Source organism: Chionomys nivalis, chromosome 1 (genome assembly GCF_950005125.1).
Source record: "Chionomys nivalis chromosome 1, mChiNiv1.1, whole genome shotgun sequence".
Lineage (NCBI taxonomy): Eukaryota > Metazoa > Chordata > Mammalia > Rodentia > Cricetidae > Chionomys > Chionomys nivalis.
The window spans coordinates 67,221,717-67,248,590 of record NC_080086.1 but is presented as its reverse complement, the minus strand read 5'-3'; the positions used below and the strand labels follow the sequence as shown (position 1 = coordinate 67,248,590).

The 26,874-nt window shown below is 46.4% G+C and overlaps 1 protein-coding gene across 1 annotated transcript; it reads left to right on the top strand.

The window, feature by feature from the left end:
* The first annotated feature begins 7,957 nt into the window (after positions 1-7,957).
* Positions 7,958-8,785, top strand: LOC130881771 (N-acetyltransferase 8-like). Its single transcript, XM_057781554.1, has one exon. The coding sequence runs from the start codon at positions 7,996-7,998 to the stop codon at positions 8,677-8,679; it is 684 nt and encodes a 227-aa protein (XP_057637537.1). The 5' UTR covers positions 7,958-7,995; the 3' UTR covers positions 8,680-8,785.
* The last annotated feature ends 18,089 nt before the right edge of the window (positions 8,786-26,874 follow it).

Here is a 26,874-nt window from a genome sequence, read left to right as displayed (position 1 = left end):
GGTGAACTATCAAGCTCACCTGGCATGTGTATGCATGTGCTTGCCACAGGTGCACACGTGTGTGCATGCATGTGAGGCTTGAAGTTGACATGTGCCTTCTCAATCTGTTTAACTTTTATTTATCAAGGCAGAGTGCCTGGTTGAACTTGGAACCTACAAATTTGGCCGTACTGGTTGGTCAGCTTGCTCTGGGGGTCCCTGGCCCCATTTTAGCCAGTCAGCACGCTTGCTCGGCTTTCACGTGGGTTCTAGGAATCCAAACTCCCGTCTTCACATTTTGCATGGCAAACACTTTATCCACTGAGCCATCTCCTAGTCCCTGCTATTATTCCTACACAACCTACAGAACAGAGTTGAATGACTGTTAAAGGTCCTGATGTGGATAAGAACTTGGCTATAACACATCTAGACACACCCTGTCCACAGCTCTGTCTACATGTTCACTCTGGGACTCTTTTACAGGAGTCTTTGGAAGGATAATTCAGCTCAAGTAAGGGACACCTTTTTGCTGTTTATATTGCTTTTGCGGTGGTCTCCCAAACCATAATGCCACATTCACTTGCTAGCTGGTCTTTGTCTATAATAAGGTTCAACTCCTTCATCATCCATATCACACTTTCCTAGCAACCTTCTTTCTGCAAGTCCATTTACAGGCTCATCTGCGATTCTAAGCTACTCCCTATTGGTTTCCACTTTTTCCATTGGTGATGTCACGTCCCAGCACAACACCTACCCATTCTCTACAGGAAGCTGTGAAGGTGAAGTCACTACTGGCCTACTGGACCCCTATCAGTAACTTGATTTTTTTTCTTATAACTTCTCTGTTTTAATCTTAAAGCCTATTCTTCGTCTGGGAATAAAGGTAGCATTAAAGGCATTTTCTGAGAAAAATGCGAAAGGAAACAAACAGTTCTTCCCACGCCAGCGTCCCAGCAGGAGCAGGAAGAGCGTCTTCTTTGGGAAGAACGCCACCATGAGTTGAGTACTTCTTACTGCAGGCGACTCCCCCGTATCCCAGGAATCTTAGGCCTGAAAGGAAGTTCTGGAGAAAGGATCTCACTTTGTACTCCAGACTAGCCTGGAACTCACTATATATATACACCAGGAGACCTTAAAGACCCTCCTGGGAGGGGACCCTGACTATGGCAGCGTCCCTGCTGCTGAGCCTTAGAGTACAAGGTGGCCATCACAGCTTCGCAGGTTCCTGGGAGTTGATTGGGACAAAGTGACCTTCCCTTCATCCTCAGTGAAGTTCTCTGGGAACTTCAGAGGCCAAGGAACGAGCTTCATAGTCCCTAGAGCGGGGCAAGTGAGCAGACTGCCTCTCTGGTGCACGGACTCTTCAAGGCCAAAGGAGGAGAATTGTCAGCTCTTGAATCCAGATACATACTTGCATCGTGGCGATCACGGAGATTTAGCCCTGTGTTCCTGAGAGCCTCTTTCCCCAACCACCTGCTATATTGCCTAAAGTCTATTCAGCCCAGAAGTGGATCCAAAGTATCTTCAGTGCCCAAGGCAAGTAACATGATTCGAGTTTTTCTGGAAACATGAGATCAGTTTCCAGGTTGTAGGGGTGGCGCATCCTGGAAGAGGTCTGGTACCAGATTATAGTCCAGTGTGGCCAGCTGAAGAGCAGACAGAAGGAGCCTCTGCTGCGCAGCTCTGGCACCCTGCAAGCATGGGGAGACTGTTGTTGGGTCACATGGTGGGCTAAGAGCAGCAGGAAGGTTCCGTGGTACCTTAGACTGTGGTACTCAGAATGAGGTAAGCAGGAATTGTGCCGGGAGAGCTGAGACAAAACCTCTAGGTCCAGACCCGCCCATGCTGAGAGCTTGGGGGTAGCCCAGGTTATCCCAGGTTTACAGAGACAGGATCCAAGGAGCCACAGCTGTCAGAACACAGGTTGAGACCTGTCCTGGGAACATTTAAGATTTTTGTTTTGTTTTGTTTTCTTTTGTTTTTGTTTTTCGAGACAGGGTTTCTCTGTGGTTTTGGAGCCTGTCCTGGAACTAGCTCTTGTAGACCAGGCTGGTCTCAAACTCTCAGAGATCCGCCTTCCTCTGCCTCCCAAGTGCTACCAAAACATTGTCAGCAGCTGCAAGTTTTCACAGTGTAAAAGGTTAATTTTATGTTAAATAGATTTCACCAAGAAATAAGAGCATTTAAATAGGTCTAAAGTCACAATAAGACTTAAAAAAGTCAATGAGACCAAACCGGTGTGTGCAGTGTTCTTGGGGATTGGGAAAGAGAACCCAGAGCAGGGTTGGGGGTGGGGTGCCGCTTCCCCAACTGTAGGAAAGGAGACCAAGAGCTGAAGATATCCCCAGAGGTGGAACTAGGATCTGACCCCTGATGGGTTCCAGTGTATTATCTCCTCCCACTCGAAGCTCCACCCTCAGCATCCCCTTTGCTGTGTGGCCTGAGGCATGGGCCACTAGGTCCTACCATCAGACTATAAACAGGAAATCGAATAGGGTTTCTCAGAAGGGCACATGCTCAGAATGCAAGTCTCCTTAGCTGCCCGAACACACAGCTGTTCCACAATTTCAAGAAGAAAAACAAACAAACAAAAAAACCCACCTATTTGGGGGTCAAAATCAGTAAAAGATCAAAAGGATTTAGCCTTTTTAGTATCACAGATCTCAAAGATTGACAGAGAAAATGAACCTCAAAATTTGACATAACAGCTTCACTGAGATGTGGAATCTGCTAGGGTTGGGTGAGTCCATAACAACCTGAAGATATGAACTGTGGACTTCAGCTCTCAGCAGTAAGAAAGTACAAGAGCTTTGTACTCTCTCTGCTTTGCTTAGGCGTTCCAAACTCCCCAGGGCTGGCAGTGTGGGACTTCTGTTCTCCCCATGCACACTTGACTTCAACTCCAGAGCATTAGAAACAAAGACCAGGAAGAATTTATCAGCTCCCACGAGGCAGGGAAGCCAGTCCAGCTAACTTCTTCCAAATGGATGCTATCCCAATCCTGGATGGAGTTTGTCTAGAAGCTTCCACTCTAGGAACTGAGACCAAGGGCCAGACTGAAGGGACTAAGACAGGACAAGCACTAAAGCCACAGCCCACACCACTGTGAATGGCCTCTGCTCCACTGAACTCCAAAGACACAGACGGGCTGACAAACCCCAGAACCTCTGTGCGAGTTGTCCCAATCTACCCAGACTCACTTCCGTCAGTTCCTCACCAGATGATGCTTCAGCAAAGAAAGCTGGTTGGTTGCATAGAAGAGATATGTGTCCCCAAGCTAGTAATATGCAGCAGAGACCCAACTAGAGCCACATCTTGCCAAAAGATCACCTTAATCTGGTACTGCCTCTGCCCACTGTGGGAGTGGTACTGTTCTGGACGCTGATCCTTGATCCATCTCAATTTTCATCTTTGTTGCCAAGAAAGGTTATATAAGAATGTTATGTAGTCCTCCTTCTCAATTTCCAGCAGCCACTGGAAAGCAGGCAGTGTGTGCTGTAACACACACACACACACACCCCATTGCAATGATCTGTGAGTCCCCACAGCACTAGACTTGTGTTTGGAGATGCAGCCTCTGCTTGTCATTCTAACACTGCGTGCGCGCGAGAGGGCCCTCCTAGTGTAAACCTTCCCACCAGTCTTACTGTGGACACTGCTGTCAGTTTGAACTTGGAACAGGGTGGTCGTATGTGAGAGTGAGGAAGGGACACTAGGGCTCATTGGTGGGATGCTTAGTGCAGGCCAGAAGGTGACACAGAGGCCTCTGTTGCCTCTATCTCCAGGACCTTCTGAGCATCATAATCTACCAAGAAGGTAACTGTGGAAGTCCAGACAAAATTAGAATTCTATTAACTGTTCATCCCATAATCAGCTGAACAGGATAGGAAGGGAACAGAACCCTCAAAACACAAACTCTGGAGCCTCATCATTCTTGAAAATTTACTTTATAAAGAAATATATTATTTTATGCATGTGGGTGCTTTGCCTGTATGTATGCCTGTGTGCCATGTATGTGTGCCTGTGTGTCATGTATGTGTGTCTGTGTGCCATGTATGTGTGCCTGTGTGCCTTGTATGTGTGCCTGTGTGCCATGTGAATAAAGCCCCCAGAAGGCCGAAGGAGCCAGCATCTTAACCCCTGGGCCATCTCTCCAGCCCTCCTCACCTACTTTATACAGTCTCTGTCTCCACTGTAAGCCTCTGGGTCTTCTGCACACCCCCATGGTATCTCCACTGCTAGCCTCTCGGGTCTTCTGCACATCCTCATGGTAGCTACAGCCCACCTGTTGGGGATATGGACCCCAGACCCTGAATTTCCTGTGACTCTCTGTCTGCCAGAGTAAACAGCTTGTTTTCCTATGCTTGCAGCTGCTCTGAGCAAACAAGAGACCCTCAGGAGTTCCTGACGGCAGGGGAGTGTTTTCTGGTAGGATTATAGCTGAGAGTTAGGGTGTGGACATTAGTCAAGGAGACCCTATGTAAGCTGCCTTGGAACACAATAAAAGGGCATTCTTGGCATTACCTGTGTCTCTCTGTGTTTCAATCTCCAGGTCCTTGCCCAGCTCTCGCAATAAAAGGGCATTCTTGGCATTACCTGTGTCTCTCTGTGTTTCAATCTCCAGGTCCTTGCCCAGCTCTCGAACAGTATTGTGGTGCTTAGAGCAGGCGATGTGCACCTACGACTCACCCCTCACTCCTGCATACACAGAGGTCCTTCATTCCCATCAGGGTGTTTGTACCCTTTAATGCATTGTATTCTCTGGTTCTTTTGGGGTTCCAGTATATCTTACATCTACATCTCTATGTAGGTTTCCTGAGTTCCCAGAGGTCCTTTATCTCTTGGGGTGCTTAGGTTATTGGACAAGTAGTGGTCTATACTCTGTTTCAGGTACGAACCTTGAATTATGATGGTAGGTCTCTCGGGGCCTTGGTGGTACCACCCCTTCTGCATTGGGTTACTTTGGTCCTTGTCCTCCCTGAGGAGCTCCATCCATGAGGACTATGTATGCTCTTGCCACCATAAACATCCCTGAGAGTCACTAGTAATCCCATTACTAGAAGTCATCAGTATCTTTGGAGTACCAGCTACCTGAGATTGCAATGGCTTGGATCTCCATCAACCTGGTGTCCCTGGGACTGAACCTTTTTAAGATGACAAGGAACTGTCTCTTAATGGCAGATCCACACTTGCTGTCCTCAGAAAATACAAGTGAACTTGAACCGAGCAGCTGAATCAGAGGGAAACTAGGAGAGCATTGGTGGAAGAAGGTTCACCCTGCACTCAGAACAGCAGAAAAGTCCACAGTCCAACACACATTCAAGTTACCTGGGAGTTAGACTACTGGATTTTGAGAAACCTGCAGTGAGCACAGTGCGCATAGATGGAAGGGAAAGCACACAAGCTCCTGTCCTTCAGCCTGACTTCGTTTTCTGGTTGTTTTTTTTTTCCTAATAAACCTTAATTTCCTTTAAGACAAAACAAAAATTCACCAAATGTGATTGGTTTGAATGAGAATAGCCCCCAGTTGTTGGAACTTTTTAACTCTCACATTAAATATCTGAAATCCTTACTTGTACAGCACCTCTATACAGTCTATATTTGAAACTGCTGTGATGTGGGAGTGTCATATATCAATCTGTTGATTTCATTGGTTAAGTAATAAAGAAACTGCTTGGCCCTCATAGGTTAAAACATAGGTGGGTGGAGTAAACAGAACAGAATGCTGGAAGGAAGAGGAAGTGAGCTCAGACTCGACAGCTCTGCTCTCTGGAGCAGACGCCATGCTCCCCTCTCCCCAGCAGACGCAATAAAGCTCCTACCCAGGATGGACGTAGGCTAGAATCTTCCCGGTAAGCACACCTTGGGGTGCTACACACATGAATAGAAATGGGCCAAGCAGTGTTTAAAAGAATACAATGCGTGTGTTGTTATTTCGGGTATAAAGCTAACCATGTGGGAGCCGGGCTGTGGGAAGAGGCCCGCAGCTCCTTCAACACTGCTGTGTGCCAGCAGGGGTGGGGATGGTGTGTGATGCTTCACCTGGGAGCAATCCCTAGAGTTCATGCAAATATCCTTCGTCCAGGTCTACCACTGTTGAGAGAAGATTCTGTCCCATTCAGTCCCACAGCCATTCAGTCCCAAAGGCCTACTCCTACATCCAGTCCTACAGCCATTCAGGTCCAAAGGCCTACTCAGTCCCAGAGGCCTACATTAATTACAAACTGGTTGGACTAGTAGCTCAGACCTCTCATTAACAAACTCTTACATCTTACATTAACCCATAATTCCTGTCTGTGTTAGCCATGGGCTTGGTACCTTTCATCAGTGAGGCATGCTCATCTTGCTTCCTCTTGTTCTGGGTGATGACTGCAGACTGAGCCTTTCCTCTTCCCAGAATTCTCCTATTCTTGTCACCCCACCTATAATTCCTGCCTGGCTGATGGCCAATCAGCATTTTATTAAACCAATACAAGTGAGAAATCTTTACAGGGAACAAGATCATTGTCCCACAGCATCCCACCCTGATGTCCCTAAAAAGATGGATGATTGAGTGAGAGCCTGTTGGTAAGAAAAGGGCAGAAGTCAGTGAGGACCACCCAGACCCTTTGTCAAGGAGCAGTCAGAGCTTGGAGGGAGACACTCAGTAATGAGGCTCTTGTTCCCAAGCCCGTAGACCTGGATTCTTGCTTGTGACAAGTGAGGTCAAAATGAGTGGTTCAGTTTCTAGTTCCTCCTAGGAGGAACATGTAGGGACCAAGGTGGCATCAGTGAGGACAAGTGAGACAGGACAAAGGTTATAGGTTGAAAGGGACAAGGAGACGGGTGGCAGCTTACCACGAGGGTGAGGAAGCCTGAGTCATCCTAGATTCCCCCTTCCCTTTCAGGTTAATCCAGTGGGAATCACAAAATTAGCTGGACTTTGGCCCCTGCCTTGTCATAACCCAGCCTCTTCACCCCGGGTTTATGATTATCAAGCATGCAGGTGCCAGCCAATGAGACGTCTACCCAAGTGAGCTCACGGGTAGTTACACTGTCCCATGGCTCTCCTAAAAGCAGTGTCTTGGGCTTGACACAAGATCAAGTATTCTGGGTGAGAGATGGTATAACATGAAGAAATCAGGAAGAGAGAGCAGGCTTCCACAAGGGTAAGGACCATCCTGGGGCTTGCTTCTCTGTGCTAAACCTGTGGGGAATCACAAAGTGAAGGGACCAGGCTCTCTCCTCTGTCCCATTCCATCTCTTGGACCTCTGGTTTATGATTATCCAAGAGCCTGCCAATAGGGCACCAGCTCAGCTCTGTTCCCCAGAGTGAGACAGACCCTGGCAGGTTCCGGATGTCATCCTGGACACTCTGATGTGGAGGCAGCTAAGAGGACAGAGAGACAAAGTTGGTGTCTCTCACTCTAAGTCCCATATCCTTCTTGGGTGTTGAAGAGTCACGAGCTTTGGGGCTTGACCTTTGCTATTTCGTGGATTAGATATTTCTAACTTAGGGAAATACTTGCTGACAACTGCCATTGGGAACATGGGATTCTGAAACCATAAACCCTGAAGAGAAAACACAGTTGGGGACACCCCATCTTCCTTCCATGGGGAACCATCTCAATGTACTGAAGACTGGAGAAGTGGAAAGGGGGCCACAATTGCCTGTGCTGTATCAAGCTTGCTGTCCTCAAAATTTCCCTAGACACCAGATGTTGCTTTACACCGATCCACAGATGAGGGTACACAGCCTTAGAGAGGTTGGCATGCCTAGGTTCACATGACTTGGCACTGGAAGGGTCAGGGGTGCAATGTTCTGGAAACTAATGCTGTCTCCCACTGTGGGTGTTCTGCTTCCTCCTCGGTGGCAGTGGCAATGTGCACCTGTGAGTCTGGAGGCTGGGATCTGGGTGGTGAGTGGAGGTTGGGGAAACTCACAAGGCTCTCTCTCTCCTGTAGGGCTGTAAGGGAGCACTGCAAGCAGACCGGGATATGTCTTGTGGATGCTGAGATTTGAGACGAAGTTCTCCAATGGCTTCTTTTCACATCCGCCAGTTCCAGGAGAGAGACTACGAAAAAGTCGTGGATTTGTTCTCCAGGGGCTTGAAGGAGCACATCCCTGCCTCCTTCCGCCACCTGCTGACACTGCCCAGAACCCTCCTGGTCTTAGCTGGGGTGCCTCTTGCCATAGTCCTGCTGTCTGACTCCTGGCTCCTGGCTGTTATATGCATCTTCTTCATGCTTCTACTCTTTTGGTTCCTTGTCAGTAATGCCTGGAACAAGTATGTGTCCAACAGTTTGCACACAGACATGGCTGACATCCCCAAGTTCTACCTGAATGCACGTGGTTCCTGCTTCTGGGTGGCTGAGTCTGGGGGAGAGGTGGTGGGCATCGTGGGTGGTCTGCCAGTCAAGGATCCCCCATTAGGGAGGAAGCAGCTGCAGCTCTTTCGCCTGTCTGTGTCCTCACAGCATCGTGGACAGGGGATAGCGAAAGCACTGGTCAGAACTGTCCTCCAGTTTGCACGGGACCAGGGTTACAGTGATGTTGTCCTTGAGACAGGTGCCATCCAGCAAGGTGCTGTGACCCTTTACTACAGCATGGGCTTCCAGAAGACACGTGAATTTTTTATGGACACACTTATGTGGCTCCTGGATCTCTCTGTAATTTGTTTCACATACTCATTGCCTTCTGTTCCCAAACATGAGCTGTGACCTTCTTCCTCTGTGTGTCTGTCAGTCCAGCTCACTGTGCTGTGGAAAAAACAGCCCTGATATTGCAGTGGACAAATCACAAAATTCCTTTGTCAGTTTCATTGTATTCCTCTCTGTTTGCTGTAGATAAAGAACTAAGGCAAGGAAGTGCTCTATTTCCTTTGTGCTCTATTTTCCTTCCTACAGAAGGGCCGTGGTGGCCAGTGATCCAGTTGGGTAACTTACGTGGCCTGACTAGCCTGTGTAGTCGCCACTGGCACTGGCTAGCTTCAATCTATGGACTGCGTGAGTCTCTGCAGGCCATGCGTGGAGTGTTTTTGTGGATCCAGAAAGAGGCAGTGTGGTTGGAGAGCAATATCATTCCTACTACTTCTTGCAACTTGGGCTGCACCCATCATGCATGGCAAGAACTGGGGGCTCAAGAAACAGGTGCCACAGGCCTGATCTTTCCTTCACACAAATCTCCAGCACACTGGCGAATAGAATGTGCTTCCATCTGGATTCCGTGTCTTTCATCTCTACCACCCTAGCTGTCTGGAGTCCCTAGTTCCGTTTCCCCAGCAGTGTATTTCCCGTGTCTTCAGCAATAGTCGTTTGCTGTCTAGCTTTGGCATGCAGCCAACAGCAGTGGCCACACAATGAGGACACAGGTGCTTCCCTGGCACCCATGAGGAGGCAAACCACATCTCACAATGAGGCTTTGACCCAACAGCCTTATGACTCCTGGGAATCATGTTTTATACCCATATAGGCATCTTCTTTCAAGTTCTTACATTTTTGAGTTAGGATCTCACTTTGTACTCCAGACTAGCCTAGAAATCACTATGTTTACCACGCTGGCTCAAACTTGCAGTGATCCTCCTGCCTCTGCCTCTAGGTTCTGGGATATTAGACATGTTACGAATGTTCCTAGGTTCAAATTATTGAACTTCTGTTTTTACAGTTTTCCTAGATGCTGTTACAGATCTGTAAGATGGTCTCACGTTCACATTATATAATGAAACCTTCTACATAGGGAAAAACAGTTTCAGTTGGTCTTGGGATTTAGCAGTTAATGAGATAGCAAAAAAATGTTAATGGGTTTGAATACAGTATGGCCTTTCATCCCATTGTTTTTAATGCGCGTTTCCTCACGAGCAATATTGGGAACAGTTTCATGGATGAGGGCTACCTTGTTGTTTGTTATTTAACCCTCTCCTGCCCACCGTCATTCTCCAAGTGCATATGGCTTTCTTACCATGGGGCCCTGACTCAGGGATGCCTTGTATCTCTACCCCACTGAGCCTGGAATGAAGGGCTTAAACTGCATGGCTTTCTCCAGAACCAAGAAGGAAGCCTGCTCTCATGCCTGTCTTGCCCTCTGCTTGAGCAGTCTTCCCAGATGTGACAGGATCCAAGCTGGCTCCGCTGCCACTGTATCCCCACTGGCTGCACCTGGGTTTTAAAGGGGCCTTGAGTTCCAGGAATGACCTGCACACCAGGTATGTTCTCTTGACGGGAAGGAACGTTCACAGTCAGGGACAGCTATCCATTGCTGGGGCAAGCTGGCTCCTTTTCACCTCCACAGCTCTGTTTCTGTATCTACACACTGCTTCTGTTGCCTTGGTGATTTGGGGAGTTCCCATGAGCCAACACACACTGACCCAGCATCCACCAACGTCCATCCGCTCTGCCATCAGTGAGGGCACAACAAACCTGCAGTTCAACACAGGACCTCCAGTTGCCCTGCACAGCCCTCACCTGCAAGCAGCCTTGGCCACCTTATCCAGGGAGCTGTTGACATCTTTTCTGCAGCAGCAGGTGTCATGGGGATCACCACCATCCCCCTGTCTTCACCCCTTCTTTTGAGCAGACATTCCAGGCAGAAAGTCATCAGAAGCTCCCAAGTGTATCTACTTTGGCCGTCTGTCATGGAAATTATTTCTCAACTCAAGTCCTGTCACGTTTGTCTTCGAGTGAACAAGCCTTTAAAAACAAACCTGGTTTCCCTTTCTCTCAAACTCAGCACCATTCACAGGCTAGTCCAGTCAGTCAGATCCATCAACGCTTCCACTTGTAATGCTCATGTCCCACACTGGGCACGGCAAAATTATTCAGGCCTCTAATGGTTGGAATCTAAATAGAATAGAGCCCTTAACTTTTTTACTTAACTCTCTGGTGAACACAGCCCCATCTGCTCAGAGGACTGGGCTTTTAATACCACGATCACCATCAGTTCCTTTATAATCATTTCTACCAGTCTTTCCAGCCAGAGGTGGACAGCATGTGTGCCTGTCCCAAATGTGCTCCCTTTAGGGGCTGAAGTATACTTTCAGGAACATTGATGGGGGGGTGGTGTTTAAAACAAGAGTGGAAATAAACTTCTGTCACAAAGCAAATAACAACATGGGAACTTTTGTTCTTGAAAGTTCCATGTTCAGAAACATGGGTAGGTGTCCAAGATGTTATGTGGAGAAGCTGCAGGGAGAGCCAGAGTCAGTTTCCTCTTATACTGTGTTCTCTGAGGCCAGGTCCACATACTCCATCAGTTAAGGCTAGTTCAAATCTTCCAAGAGTGTGCAGAGGAGAGGCTGTGCTATGGGGAACCTGCATTCATGCGTGCACAGAGATACTGTGTTAAAGTCACACTGATGTGAAATTCCCCTCTGTATGCTGTGATTACCATTAATGAATAAAGAAAAATGGCTTGTATTGATAGTATAGAATAGAGCTAGGAGGGAAAAATTAAACAGAATGCTGAGAGGAAGAAGGGGTAGTGAGAAGGAGCCATGGAGCCACCACCAGAGACAGATATGCCAAAACATTGCCAGTAAGTCACTGCCATGTGGCAATACACAGATTAACGGAGATGGGTTAAGTTAATATGTAAGAGTTAGCCAGTAAGAACCTAGAGCTAATGGACCAAGCAGCGATTTAATTAATAAAGTTTTTGGGTGATTATTTTGAGTCTGAGCTGCCAGGCAGCAGTGAAACAAACAAGAGACCTCAAATCATGTCACACTGTGTGTTTAGAGCAGTAGGAAGGTTCTTTGGCATCCCAGACTGCTGTAATTCCATGTGGTTGGTAGAAATTGTGCCAGGAGAGTTGAGGCAAAATCTGGAGATCCAGACCAGAACATGCTGAGAGTTTGGGGCCAGGTTAGGCCAGGTTTACAGACTCAGAAACCAAGGAGCCACACCTGCCAGTAAACATGTGGAGACCTGTCTGAAGAACATTTAGGACTTGAGAAACGCCTGCTACCAAAATATTGTCAGCAAGCCAAATGCTGCAAAATTTCACAGTGTAAAAGGGCAATTTCACATTAAACAGATTTCATCAGGAAATAAGAAAAACATTTAGAGTACTCTAAAATCACAATAAGACCTAAAAAGCTCACCAAAGAGACCAAACTTGTGTCTGTAACAGTTTTGGGATTAGGAGACACTGTCAAAATTCAGGGGAGGTGCCAACCATGGAGGTTGGTGAAGCAGGAGTAGAGGAACGTAGATTATTGCAACCTACTGACCAACCAAACTAGCCAAGTTCACCTCTTCAAGTTCATAGAGATATCCTATCTCAAAATTAAAATTGAGACTAATCAGGGAATGATATCTTTCATCTATCTGGGGTCTAACCAAACATACACATGTAGTATGTTGTAAGTCCATGAATATGAGTATACACCACATACATCCATAAACACACATGTGCAAAGATAATCCTAGGGGAGGGGCCACTATGTAGGTCTTCTCTACCTTCCCTAGTGGGGCTACACTGGATTCCAGGGTCTTACATTCAAGTTTGCAGCCACAGAGAGGTCTGAACTGTTCATGGACGACTGAAGAATGGTAACTACCCCAGAAGCTGACTCCAATTCATGTCTGAACAAATACTAAGACAAGGAGCGGAGGTGCCATTTTCCATTACCTGGAGGAGGTAAGCAGATGGCATAGGTTCATTGAGAACTAGGAAAAGGTAGTTAACAATGTTTAGAGCCAAGTGTTAGCTAGCCTGGCCTAGGGTCTAGCCTAGATCCAATGCCAGTCCAGGTCCTATAGAGGTCTTCTTCTGAGGATGGTCACAAACACCAGAGCCTTTGCTGATCTCAGGCCTTTGTTCCTTGTGGAGGTCCACAGGTGTCCCCGAGAATTGTACCCAGCTGGGCAGATGAAGAAGGAACTCCGAGACTCTCTCACGGTTCAGCTTGACCCTGCCATTGACTGTAACTTTTGTCTTATTTGCAAATCAGGTTTGACAGAGTAAAATTTTATGTGAGGTGGGGTGTGACATGTGAGCCCACTAGTTGAGGCATGTGAGAGGTTTAATAATTGGTGATATGAGTTCCTGAACCTCTCAATCACATCTCCTTCTCCATTAGGTAATGGAAAATGACATATTCTCCCCCCGTGGTCATCTACCTCAGGCCCCAGAGGGAGACCCCAGGATCTTGGACAGTGCCACAATCCCCTGAAAAACATATCCTTCTCAGAGTTCAATCCCCAGTGTTTCTCTCTAACTAGCCAGATCCCTAGGAGGACAGTGCAAATATTCAGTTAGAAGAGGCTTTGTTGACTCTTACAATTAATACATATCCCCAAGGAGAAGCAGAAGATTTTAATACTCAGGAGCCAAGGGAAATGGGTTTTGAGAAGCAAATATTAGCAAAGAGTATAATGATACTCCTGCACTAAAAAATCATAACAAAATTCAGTTTTATATGCTTTTAAAAACTTAATGAAATAAAAAAGACAATGTTATCATTTTTGGCTTAGTGGTTTCCAATTTTGGTGTTCAGTTGTATTGTATGATGGACAGCAACTGAGTCAAGAAGTTGCGGAATCTACTGGCCATCCGAGATCAGACTCCCCAGAGAACCATCAGCACTACTTCACGAAGGCATTTTGAAAGCAATGTTCCAGAGAAACAAAAGTGACAAAGAACTGTACAACAAGCAAAAGGCAGTGACATGCCAAATCCTGCAAGGCCTCTACCCTTCCCAGAGACATGGAATTCCGCCTCTTCTTTAGTCTAGAGCTCCCTCCCTCTTTACAGCCATTGTCCCCAGATCAACAGCGGACAAAGAACTTATTCCACGTCTGCTCCGGTCAAGAATACATGTTGCCTTTGCTGTCCAATCGGTACGCAGCCTTTGTGATGGCTCAGCAATTCTGAGGGTCTAAAAGGACACAAGGGGTGTCAAATGCCTAAAAGATAGAAAAAGTTCAACTTTTTAATCAAGAACATCTGAAAAATCCAGTATGTAGAAAATTAACCCAATTGGCACAGGCAAACCAGCAACTTCCCTAGAGATGTGGAATCTGTCCAAAGTTAGGCTAGCCCACATTACCAGAAACAAGAACTTTAGTACTTAGAGGAAGCCGAGCCTGAAGCTACCCTCAGCACAAAGTCCCCTGCACTCTCTCTGCTATGCTTGGAAATTCCAGCTCCCCCAAAGTGGTTCTGGAGTTCCCAGTTTCTTCCCACTCTACACTTGTCTCCACACCCGAATCACTATCACCTCAGAAGGATTTCTCGTCTGTCCAGAGGCAGAGAAGCCTGCTCAGTCAGCTTCATCCAGACAGCTTTATGTCCTGGTCTTAGCTCTGAGTCCTGGGTTTTCCTTGGAGTTTGATGGAAGCTTCCAATCCTAGGGCTGGTCTGAGACAGCAGACATGGAATCTGGTTCCCATCCCAGTGTTAGGAATGTCCTTACCCTGCTGAACTGTGCTAGGAAACCCCAGTTATTCTGTGCGTGGTGTCAAAAAAAAAAAAAAAAAAAAAAAAAAAAAACGCAGCCGGGCGGTGGTGGCGCACACCTTTAATCCCAGCACTCGGGAGGCAGAGACAGGAGGATCTCTGTGAGTTCGAGGCCAGCCTGGTCTACAAGAGCTAGTTCCAGGACAGGCTCCAAAAGCTACGGAGAAACCCTGTCTCAAAAAAAAAAAAAAAAAAAAAACACAAAACAAAACAGAATCACTTAAGTCTATTTGTTACCAATGGATAAGTCAATAAAGAAATTTGGTTGGTTATGACAGAAACGTGTCAAGGTTGTGTGCCCTAAAGCAAGAAATACCAAAAATCCTGCTAGAGTCACCCTTTCACAAAGGCCTCCACAGCCTTGTACATGTACAGTACGTAGCCTTTGTGTATCCCTCTGCCTGACCACCTGCCCGGTGACAGTCAGTTGAAGACAGGAGAGGTACTGTTGTGACTTTTGGTCCTTGAGCGGCTTTTTCACCCTGCCGTCCAGAGCTGCTCTTTCACTGTCTTATGTAATGCTCCCTGTGATCATTAAAGCCACCCTTTGCCTCCCCCACTGGATGCTCACAGGGTTTGCCACAGCACACAGATTCTGCTGCATCGCTTTGTGATTCCCCATTGATCTTCACTTATCTGTTTTTTAAAGATCTTTAAAATATGTGTGTTTGTGTGTGTGTGAGTGAGTGTGTATGTGTAAGTGTGTGTGTTTGTGTATATATGTGTGTGAGTATGTGTGTATGTGTGTGTGTTTGTGTGTGTGTGAGTGTGTGTGTTTGTGTGTGTGAGTGTGTGTAAGTGTGTGTGTATGTGCATGTGCTTGTGTGTGTGTGTGAGTGTATGTGTATGTGTGTGTGTACACGTGCGCACGCGTGTGTACATGATGGGTGAATGTACTTTCCCAAAGTTGCAGTTACAGGCTCTTATGAGTTACCTAAATTATAGGTACAAGGAATTGAACTCCTGTCCTCTGGGAGAACAGCAAATTTATGATGCTGAGAGTTTTTCTCTACCCATGCAGGTGCCTTCATTCATATACTCTAGTGCTGTGTTCCCTGTTCTTCTAGATGTTTCCACAAATCTTGGACATACTTGAATGTTCGTACTACATGACGAAACATTTTTTACAGGGTGGGCGAGTTCTCTGAAGGTTCACTGCTGTCCCTTTCTCGAAACTCCCCTTGGTCTAGTGATTGAGTGGTCAAAGAGACACTACAAATATCAGCACTGCCTAATGGCAGTAAGGAGAGATACTGTGGTGGCGTGAATGAGAAAGGCCCATTAGGCTCACACATTTGCATGCTTAGTCACCAGGGACTGAAACTGTTTGAGAAGGATTAGGAGGTGTGGCCAGACCAAGTATAGCAAGGCCATGTTCACACCTGTCATGGTCACTGTTTGAGTGACTTCTCTGGTCTGACAGGGTCCAGGCTGACCCCATTGCTGCTCTCCATTGGCCACTCCATTGGACTGGATCTCCCTACTCTCAAGGGCTTTTCACAAAGGAGAGAAATGCACACAGCATACTTTTGGGGAAATTTTTTCCCACCACTACCACTCTGTATTTGTACCTTCTCTCTGTTGCCTGTGACTTTGGATTCTTCGGGGCATTGCCATGAACCAAGGCACACAAGTATCAACCAATGCCCAATGCACGTCAGAAAGGAAACCTGCAGTTCAACACAGACATTCAGCTGCCCGGCAAGGGCTTCACCAGCCAGCAACCTTAGGCATCACACCAGGGAAGTAGATGAGGTCTTCCTCAAGGAGGTAGGTGCAGAGGCGTGTGGTGTTTAGCTTTTGTCAACTTGACGCGAAGAATCCTCTGAGATGAGGAAACCCGTGTTAAAAATGTCTCCATAGGATTGAACTGTAGACAAGTCTATGGGGCATTTTCTTCCTTGCTGATTGACGCAGGAGGACAATTGTGGGTAGTGCCTCTGTAGTGTTTGAATAAGAATGACTTGCATAGGCTCATATTTCTGAATGCATAGGGAATGCATATTTGGAAGGCCTAGGAGGTGTGGCCTTATTGGCATAGGTCTGGCCTTGCTGGAAGAAGTATGTCATTGGGGTAGACTTTGATGTTCCAAAGGCTCAAGTCAGGCCCAGTGTATCTTTTTTCTTGCTGCCTTTGGGTCAAGATGTATAACTCTCAGCTACCATGTCTGCTCTGTGCTGCCATGCTCCCTGTCATGAGAATAATGGACTAAACCTCTGAAACTGGATGTAAATCCCAATTAAATGCTTTCTTTTTCTCAATTGCCATGGTCCCTCTTCACAGTGATAGGAAATTGGCTAACTAAGACAGCCACCCATTGGGGGCACAAAGGTCCTTGCATCCTTAGATCACTAGGGAAACCAGGATTGTTAAACACCTGGGGGCTTCTCATCAGTGGAGGAGATAAAACACCTGTTTCCTGCCCAGAATGGTGGGGATGGATACTGTTAATACCTAGTGACTATTTTGTTATCTGTAACAGCAGACCTCACCCAAACCCCCAGTATGGTATTCCAGACTCTGCCTCCCTAGCTCCCAGTTTATAGAACGCATCCTTAGTGGGTGATGTCACATGTACCTTATGGTGTTTTGACCTCTATGCTGTCTCAGAGACCACACCAAGTTCTGGGCCCACATGCTTTGTAAATGAGTGTCTATATAGTCACACCTGAAGGAAGATTTATTGTTCCCCTTGAATGGGAATGATTACAGCCTGGAATCTCTTTCCCCAATTGTACTGTGCTTTAAATATGCTGACAATGACCCACCTGGAAGAAGACTCCCCAAGTCTGGTCCAGGTTGACCAAATTAATCTGGACTAATTTTTCATCTCATTTCTTCATGGGTTCACTTCCCTGCCTGGACACCTTGGGCAGGTGGTCCTGAGAGATATAACAAAGGAAGCTGAGAAAGCCGTGGAGCTAAAGCGACTAAACAACATCTGCCCATGGCCTCTGCTTCATTTCCTGCCCCAGGTTCCTGCCCTGCTTTAACTCCCACCTTGGCTTCCCTCAGTGATGAACTGTGAATGGAATGCGTAACCCAGATAAACCTCTTCTTCCCCAGGTGGCTTTTGGTTGTGGTGTTCATCACAGCAGCAGAAATCAAACTAGGAGAAGGGGATCATCAGCATCTCAATGGCTGAGATCAAATGCCTTCCAGGAGCCCAAGGGCCAGCTCCTGGTATTCTGTCACTCTCCTCCTTAGGCCTGCTTGAGCCTGTCATCTGGATGGCCACACTACTGATGAAAAGGACACGCGCAGCCCCACAGGTCCTTCCACACTATGGCTCAGTGAGGGCTATGCTGAGAAGGAGGACTAGGAGGGCAGTGTGGGGGCTGCCAAGATTCATTTTTTACATATCCAGGTACAGCTTGGGCAGGGAGAAGGCCAAATGTTAGGGCCTTCTTTGGATTCAGAGATACTGGACTTGGGCTGGAGAGATGGCTCAGAGGTTAAGAGCACTGACTGCTCTTCTGGAGGTCCTGAGTTCAATTCCCAGCAACCACATGGTGGCTCACAACCATCTGTAATGAGATCTGGTATCTTCTTCTGGCATACATGGAGGCTGAACACTGTGTACATAATAAATAAATAAATCTTTTTAAAAAAGAGAGAGATACTGGACTCTTATTCAGGATGTGTGTGTTATGATTGACAGCCTAAATGGCCCTGGCAGGAGCCACTGTGGTTTGGAGAGGCCACAGTGGGTAAGGGAGACAGACAGATGCGCCATGCAGTGATTTAGGGTATGGAGAGTTTGTTTAGTGGAAATTGGGAGGATATAAGGGTAGCAGGACATGGGGAAGACAGAAAAAAGAGACAGAGAGAGGGACAGAGAGACGAAAGAGAGAGGCAAAGTCTCCCTCTTCACAAGAATGGAGGGAAGAAGGACGGGAGGGAGGGAGGGAGGGAGGGAGGGAGGGAGGGAGGGAGGGAGGGAGGGAGGGAGGGGAGAAAGAAGAAGAAGAAGAAGAAGAAGAAGAAGAAGAAGAAGAAGAAGAAGAAGAAGAAGAAGAAGAAGAAGAAGAAGAAGAAGAAGAAGAAGAAGAAGAAGAAGAAGTAGTGGAAGAGGAGATTGGAGATCAGCTTGCTGTACAGGAAGAGGGAGACTGGGGTGGGTGGAGTTTGCCTCTTAAAGGGTTAGTGTACAGGGCAGGTGACAGGGCAGGCCAGCATAATTGTAATTATAGCATTTCTGTTTTTTTTTCCTTGCAATAAAAAGGCAAGGAGTTAGGATGGCAGGTTAAGGGGATGAGGGTGTCGAGCTCTCGAGACTGCTTCCTGCTCACTTGTGAGCATCAAAGTCTTGGGGGACCTGAGAAAGCAGTGATGCTGGCTATATCCTGAGGTATCTGCCTGCTTCATTCCTGTCCAGAATTTGTGGTGTGGAACTGCCCAGTGTCTCTTGGACCTGGAAGGTATTGGCAGAGCGAGGAGAAGGTTAGGTTTAAGAAGAAAAATTTTTCTTTAGGTCCTGGTAATTAAGAAGGAGCTGTCAGGACCAGGTCTTGTGATTGAGAAAAGGGTACATCTGACCTGTTTAAGGTGAATCCTTCAATTCGGCTCCCTGGATCTCACAAGAATGTCTTCAGTTTGTGAAAACTTAAGTTTTAGGCATGTGCATTGTATAAATAGCAATATATTTGTGCCAGAATGACTGCGACAGATGTTTTTCCACAATGAAAGGTATCTTTAGAACACATCCAAGGAGAATTTAAAATCTTGATCTTGTAGTATATTAGTGTAGTACTCTGTCAGAGTTAGATTAATAGCTTTTCAGCATTTTATTGACAATGTTAAGGCAATGCCATTGATAATGGCAGTATAACGAGAGAAAAATTTGATAACTTGTATTTGTCCTCAGACTTGTAGGACAAATACCTTGCTGGTACACACCTTAATAAGTTGCATTTGTGTACCTTAAAACACCTTTTATTTAAACATGGTAGACGTCATGCTGATATCTGTTTTGTGAGGTTGTCCATTTTAAACTGCAAAAACCTCTCAGCCGTCAAACTGCGTCAGAGATCTATGAGAAGGATATAATTTTACTTGAGTTATTGATTTTAAAAATGTCAGAGAACTTACACGATTAGCTATTTAGAGCCACTCCTCAGGGTTCTGCATGGTCATTGGGGGCAGGGACTTCAGGGCTGCTTTTCCCTTTTGCTGTTAGCAAAGGGCCTGCCAGGCTTGGAAGATCCTATGGGTTAGGAATCTGTAAGACTTTAAGACAATTCTGAAGCCATTTTGACAATTCTGAATCCTCTCAGTCTCTGTGCCACAGTGCTTCCCCTCCTCCCCTGGGAACCAAGGACCTAACAGCTACACTCACACGTACTCAGTTCCTGAACAATTACCCATATACGTATGTTTTGGTTCGGTACCCTGGGAAACGGGTTCAAAATGACCTCTTACCTCATCTGATCTGGCAACAGCTCTCCAGTCAATTATTGGTAATAGCCCTTTCGAATAAGTCAATCAGAACAGTCAAAGAACAACCCCCCTTGCTTTTGTGGCCCCTTTAAAGTAGACTGTACCAGCTATTCGGGGTCCCTCAGCTTCCCGAATGCTGGGGGACCCTGTCATGACAGAATTAATAAAATCCTCATGCTTTTGCATCGGCTGTGGTGTATGAGATGGTCTCTGGGGGCGACTCCTCCTCGGTGTTTGTACGCCGGAGTCCAACAGAACCAACCTTGCACTGAGCAGCCAGGTAGTTGATTCCAGTCAATTCCAGTTCTCCTTTGTCCACTGGAGATCTTCAGCAGTTTAGATAAAAGGCAATTCTTCCCAGTGGTTAGCGCTTTCACTGGAAGTGAATTATAGATGGACGTTGTGCTGTGCCCATCTGTCATCGGTCTTCTTTGGAAGAAATGGGTTGGTACAGCCTGGAGTCAACCTGTCTCTCTGTTATGAAAAGTCTTTTAATAATTAAACATTTAAATGCCATATTCCCCAGATCTCTGAGCGTTTGAGGACTGTTTATCAGGTATATGTAAGTTATGACTACAGTAGAGTATCTGCCTGGAGAGCTGGATCCAAGCTGAGAGGATGTGCAGGAATGCTTTATGCAGAGTCCTCTAGCTTGACTGTCCTGGGTTTTAACTTAACAGGTGAGATACTTGTGAAGGACAAGGAGGAAATATTGTTTGCAATAGAAGCTTCACAGTAAAACTGACAATGGTGAAGAACAGCTCCCAGGAAAGGCTGTAGCTTGGTTAACCCAAAATAGATCTCTATAACCTTAAATTTTATCATTATAAAGAATATATTTTAAAGCAGAGTTGAATCTCATATACAGTATGTTGTAACAGATTTAACCACGAATTTATCATTTAAAATATTTCAGACTTATTGCTTTCTTAGTCTGGAATGAGATACAATAAACAGAGCTCATTAGAACAGCTTAAAACATTTTTTTTTTTTAATTTTCGAGACAGGGTTTCTCTGAAGTTTTTGGTGCCTGTCCTGGAACTAGCTCTTGTAGACCAGGCTGGCCTCGAACTCAGAGATCCGCCTGCCTCTGCCTCCCGAGTGCTGGGATTAAAGGCGTGCGCCACCACCGCCCGGCAGCTTAAAACATTTTTAACAGTAAGCACATGTACATGTACACACAATTGAATTTAAGTTACACATAAAGTTAAATGAAAAGTGAGCCAGAGAAAGCTGGCTTTCTTATCTCTGACTGACACTTTGTAACAAGCAGGCAGGGCGTTTAACGGGAGAGAAAAATCCTGCAGAATCAATGCCACCAGTGAGCAGGAAAGTAGAGTCGTTGCAGGTGGGGGACAGCAGATGTACTGCAGAGGTAGGTCCTGCATGCAATGGACTCCACAGCGGGCCCTGCCGAGGCGGACCATCACACAAACATGCCATATGTAACAGAGCATAAATTTTTTAAAGCATAGCTAAGGACTTAAAGGTGGCTTGGGTGCCAGGGGACAGTCCAGCTGGTATTGGAGTGCAGTCACATGTTAGCGGGTAAGCTGGCTGCTAGCACCATTTGGCTAGGGGCAGAATTTCATGGGTCTGTGACTCCTCCCTTTCTTACGCTCAAACAAAATGGTGGTTATTGCCTCTAACCTAAGAAAGATGGTGATCAGGTCACATGGCACAAAGCATGGAGAAACCGCAGGAATTGTGGCCACTAACAAAGACGCTGGTGGTCATGTGATACCATGTACAGAGAAACCACAGGGATTTTAAATAGAAATAACAAGAGAGACATATAGGACACATAGATACATTTAAAACATAATCACCTTTCTGTGGCCAGACTGTAATGATCTGTCCTGTCCCTTTAGGAGATAAGCCACGCCCACTCTCTCCCCCCTTCCACCCAGGCAAGCTGATCTTCAGCTTCCAGTCTGAGTCTCTCCCTTTTCTGTGTCACCCCCAGAGAGGTAGCTGCTGCTTTGGCTCCTTTCCTTCCCCCTCCTTTGTTTCCCCCTCTGCTCCTCTCACTGCTCTTCTCCCCTTCTTTTTTTTCCCCTCCATAACACACAACCCACTAAATAAATATCCAATCTCACTCTGCAAGGTGTGCCTATCCGTCTGTCTCCTGCCGCTGCATAGCTCCCTGCCTGGGACCAGCCGCCTTTGAAGACCTGCAGCATGGTCTCATGTTGTGCCCATTCATCTGTCTATCCTCATGGAACTGGCTGCCCCATCATGGTCTCTTACTCACCATGTGGCTCCCTGCCTGGGACTGGCTGCTCTCGGAACCTGCTGCCCACTGCAGCCCCTTGGGGACCTGCAGCATTTTTACTTAAACCATAACAATTGTGCCATTACTTGGCCAGGCTCTCCACATTCCCTCCAGCCTGCAGGTGGGTCAGCTGAGGACTCGTGGAACCCTGGGCTCGAGAACCAGGTTTCTTTACAATAGTTCTCCATTCTGTCTGTCTGAGTGAGACTTCTATGCACACCACTGGCTTCAATTGGTGAGTTTCCCCATTCTGGTCAGCTTAACTGTTTCTCCAAACCCAAGGAATTGACCATTGAGCTTTCGACAATCTTCTGGCGTTCCTAGAAATGGGGGGATATCCCCCAACCATGGTCTTTATGGCTATGCTTGAGCCCTTCACTGACATTCATTTCTAGATTGCTTCCCTTAGTTAAAATCATGTTTGGAAGACCTGGGATCAGTCCTCCAAGGTCTCTCAGATTTTTTTCTCCTTTTCTTTTCTTTTTTTTTCTTTTGAACCCCTCATCAGTGGTCCCCGCCGTGGCTCCTGTGGCTTCTGAGTCACCCCAACCGGAGTCAGTCAGACTTTAACACCCCACCTGTAGGCAAAGATCACTCTCCTACAGGCCCTGCAGTGTTCACTGCCAATTTAAACCCCACCTAGAGAGGGCAGATGTTCCCTTATAGGCCTTGTGGTGTCACCATTTTTGTTGGTTTTCATGGTTTCAGCTATGGGTAGCAAGCCATCCATGTCCGTCAATCCAGCCTCCCCCTTCTAGAGGCCCTAAAACCCCAGGCCTTAATGCCCTCCTTCTTCAGCCCCTACCCTCACTCCACCAGTGTCCCTCCGGCTCCAAGTTTATGGAAGCTTTCTGACTATTATCAGTGCTCAGGCAAATGGAAGGAGTTTACTCAAACTGTCCCTGCCAACGCTACTGCTGCTGACAAGATTGGTTGGCTCCACGAGGTGGCTGTTTTCAATTCCAGCCTTTTGCTCCCTGCTGCGGCTTGTGGTATGGTGACTCAGCGACAGAGCAGATCACACCTTGGATCACACCTCTAGGTCTCTCTTATTATTAAACTTAAAATCCCTGCAGCTGAAAAATCATGTCCTTTCCATACTACATGTGACCGCTGCTATTCTGTTTTCACAAACCCAAAAAATTCTTGTGAGTTCCAGAGAGCCTAATTGAAGGATACACGTTAAACAAGTCAGATACACCCCTCTCAATTCCCTGGTCCTAAAGGTTTTTTTCAGCTTCCAGTCTCAGTCCCTCGATTTTCAGAGGAACAGATACCCTCTGTGTGCAGTACACATGGGTCTCCTTGCTCTTTGCTGAGCACCACAGTTGCCTCAATAGCTCCATGCCCTCCTGTCTCACATAACCCAACCATACAAACCAATTTCCCTGTCCATCCTAACCAGGCCACTATCCACAGCAAGTATGTGTTACCTTGAACTCTGTATCAGTTGAATTCTCAATTATGGACTCTTCAAGACAACTCTGTATGTCAGGAAGTTTTTGGATTCACCAAATCTCTCTTTCTCTGCTTGCCCTAGCTCTCCTCATGTAGCAAGGCCAGATCTAGGGGGTCACAGAACAAGACATAAGGAAGATTCCTTACCCAATCCTATGTACTTTGAAATGTATAGACAATAGTGACGGACTAGCTCTTCTCTTCCATAATATATATGGCGTCTGGATGCTGGAAGCCAGATGACACATACAAAGAGTGCCAACAGGACAAGCAAAATTGTCACTGTGAGATGAGTAGGGTCCCTGGGCAGGTGGGAATGCCACATGAAGCACCAGGTCCTCGGTGATAGAGCTCCACTGAGCCTAATATTCTCCTGTGTGACTTCTTCTGTGGAAACATGAAACGAACATCTTTCCACAAGAAATCACACCTGGAGTCTATCTTGATATGTTGACCAAGGTTATTTATGGGAGCACCTGTATGGGTGGAGGCGTCACCCCAACTCCTGGCATCTATACACCCAAAGAGTCTGGGATGTTTGGTTGAAAGCTTCACCTTAGCCCCTGGAACCCCTATACCCAGAGTCTTACATGTTTGGGTTAAGGTTTCACCACAGCCCCTGGCACCCCTATACCCAAAGAGTCTGGGATGATTGGTTGGAAGTGTCACCCCAGGCCCTGGCACCCCTATATTCAAAGAGTCTGGGCCATTTGGGTGGAAAGTTCTATTCCAAGCCCCCTCCCCTGGGAGTTGCCTCAGTCCAGATTCCACCTCTGAAAAAGCCCATCAAATGGTGACCCCCTTTCCAGAGAGGATCAAGACCACTCCCACAGGGTATTTAAATAGCTCCCCCAGAGAGCAAACGCGTGGTTTCCGTCTTCCTTCCCCATCTCCTCTCTGACGGTCTGAAAGGCCACCCGGGAGCGCTACTATCCATTTTCTAGTTTGGTTTGATTTTGTCTGATTTGGATTATTGCATCAGTGGAGAGATTTATTGGGCAACAAAAACTTTTCATTTGGAGGTCCCACAAAAATTGCTGTTTTTTCCCATGGGCCCAGGGCTCCATGTTGGGAAAACACCCTTCTCATCCACACCTGCTCTTCACCAGGCTAAGACTGGCTTTGTCTGGGCAAGTTCACAGTCCCAAGTCACTGCCTTAGGGCCCAGGGCCTCATATGTTTTTTGGGCTGCCTGTTGAAGTCACGGGTTGTGCCAGGTGCCTGACCTGACCAGACAAGGACTGGCCTTGTTCTGGGGGAGGGACAAGAACCTGCCTTGTCCCTGTGGGGTTCCTTCATCAGAAGACATCCTTTCAAGGTATTCCCACACCTATCTGCTTTTGACTCAAATGTCTATCACAATAGATGCATTGTGCTAGGCTTTGAGTCCAAAGTCTTGGCATAGACTTGCTAGATGGGCACCTGCAATTTGAAGACAGATTCTTAAATGGGCTGGGTTTTTTTTGTTTTGTTTTGTTTTTTTTTACAAAAATATTCTTATAATTTGGGACTATCTGACACCGTATATCCCTTAATGACTAAAAGTTTTTGCCGATGTAAAACAAACAAGCCCGCATAGATGCTGTGTTCCTGCTTCCACAACCTCTCTCCAACCTTCCTCCCCCACCTTCTCTAGCTGTTTGTTGTTTGTCTGCATTCCTGGCTTTAATCTGGTCACACTGGGATTCTCTCTACAATGAATCCATTTCCCCCAGCCCTTCCACTCTAAAACCACATCCATTCTCCCTTACAGCATCTGCTAGTCTGGTCCTTAATGGGACCACCTGTGTGCTTCCCTGGCCTCTGTAGCCTACACTAGGATTTTAAGTTGGTCAGCTAACACAGGTTCCTAAAACAAGGTTTTGTTTCTCTGTCTGTTAAAACACTGTGGCCACAGTATGCTTGGTTTTTTTTGTTTCTATGTGTCTGTGTCTTTGTTTCCACAGTATGCTTTTTTATGTCTGTGTGTGTGTGTGTGCTTGTTTTAAAATCTGTAAAACTTGTAACTCCAGATTATAACAGCTCTGAAAAAATACAAGCACGTGGGTAGCCACTATTTTTGACCTCAGAGCCATCTTTAGTAAGAGTACCCATGTGTGCTGGACCTACCAAGGAGACATTCCGCCTCGATTATTTTTTAACCTGCTAAAATATTCCGTCTAATCTTCTTGCCTTTGCTAGCATTTATAAGCTGTAACTAATTGGGTAACATGTATGTCTAAATTTAACTTATGTCTAATTTAGATATACCTAACAGATAATGGTACCCTGACTCTCAAGTGCCTTTACAGATCTGAGAGTATAGCACTTAACAAAAGAGCTTCTAACACAGATACATGCCAGCTACTGTAGCATCCTATAGCTCCTCCAAGAAGATGCATGGTTATAAAAGACCTTCCACCTGGAGGCTTGCCTTTGGGTATGGCAAAGCCACCCACACAGCAGAAAGCTGTCTTCAACCTCATCAGCTTCCTGGACATTACACCAGTGGATCGATTGTCTCATCCTGCCAAAACAAGTAGAATAACCCTCCCCCCACAAAAAAAAATCTTTGGTCTCCTGGGCTCAGCAGCTAAAGGCACAAGTACCGTTTCTTAGACTGGTGTTCACCGAGACCCGGAGAGAATGGGGATTGCCTGCATAGCTGAAAAAAAAAATCTGTCTCATTTCTGCTCATTTATTTATCCCTCCTAGATCTGTCTAATGGCAACTGATGACTTATGGTACTGGTAGCTCATTACCTCATTTGTCAATTTTTCTACTAAAAATATAGACAGATGTGCCTCTTTAAAAGGCTTCATAATCCAGAATTAACAGGTTTTAGATGTATCTTCAGAATTTCAGAGTTTTCTATTCTCTCCAATTTTTTCTAAAATATTCATGTCTTTTAACCTAAAGCCATAGCCTTTGGCTATGACACCAAGACATAAATCTGTATCAGTTGTCTTACAAATACCTACAGGTTTCTGGGAAAATGTTCTGCTGCTGGATCAAAAATCAGATCTGGTAAAACTAACAACCTCTAGAGTCTATTTTGTATTTTGACCCCATTCTTTTCAAGCATATTTTACAGGTCTCTCCTGCTGTCTGGGCAAAGACCAACTTACAGAAGGCCTTCTAGACAATGGCAGCACCTGCACCAGCTCCAGGGGCTTCACCATTGGTACCACCTCTTCTGGCTCAAATGGACACCTACCCAACAAATGACATATCTTCTCTCATCTCATTTATTCACCCGTGCCTCTCCTGAATAACCAGGGCACTTCTCTGTCCCATTCTTTCTGG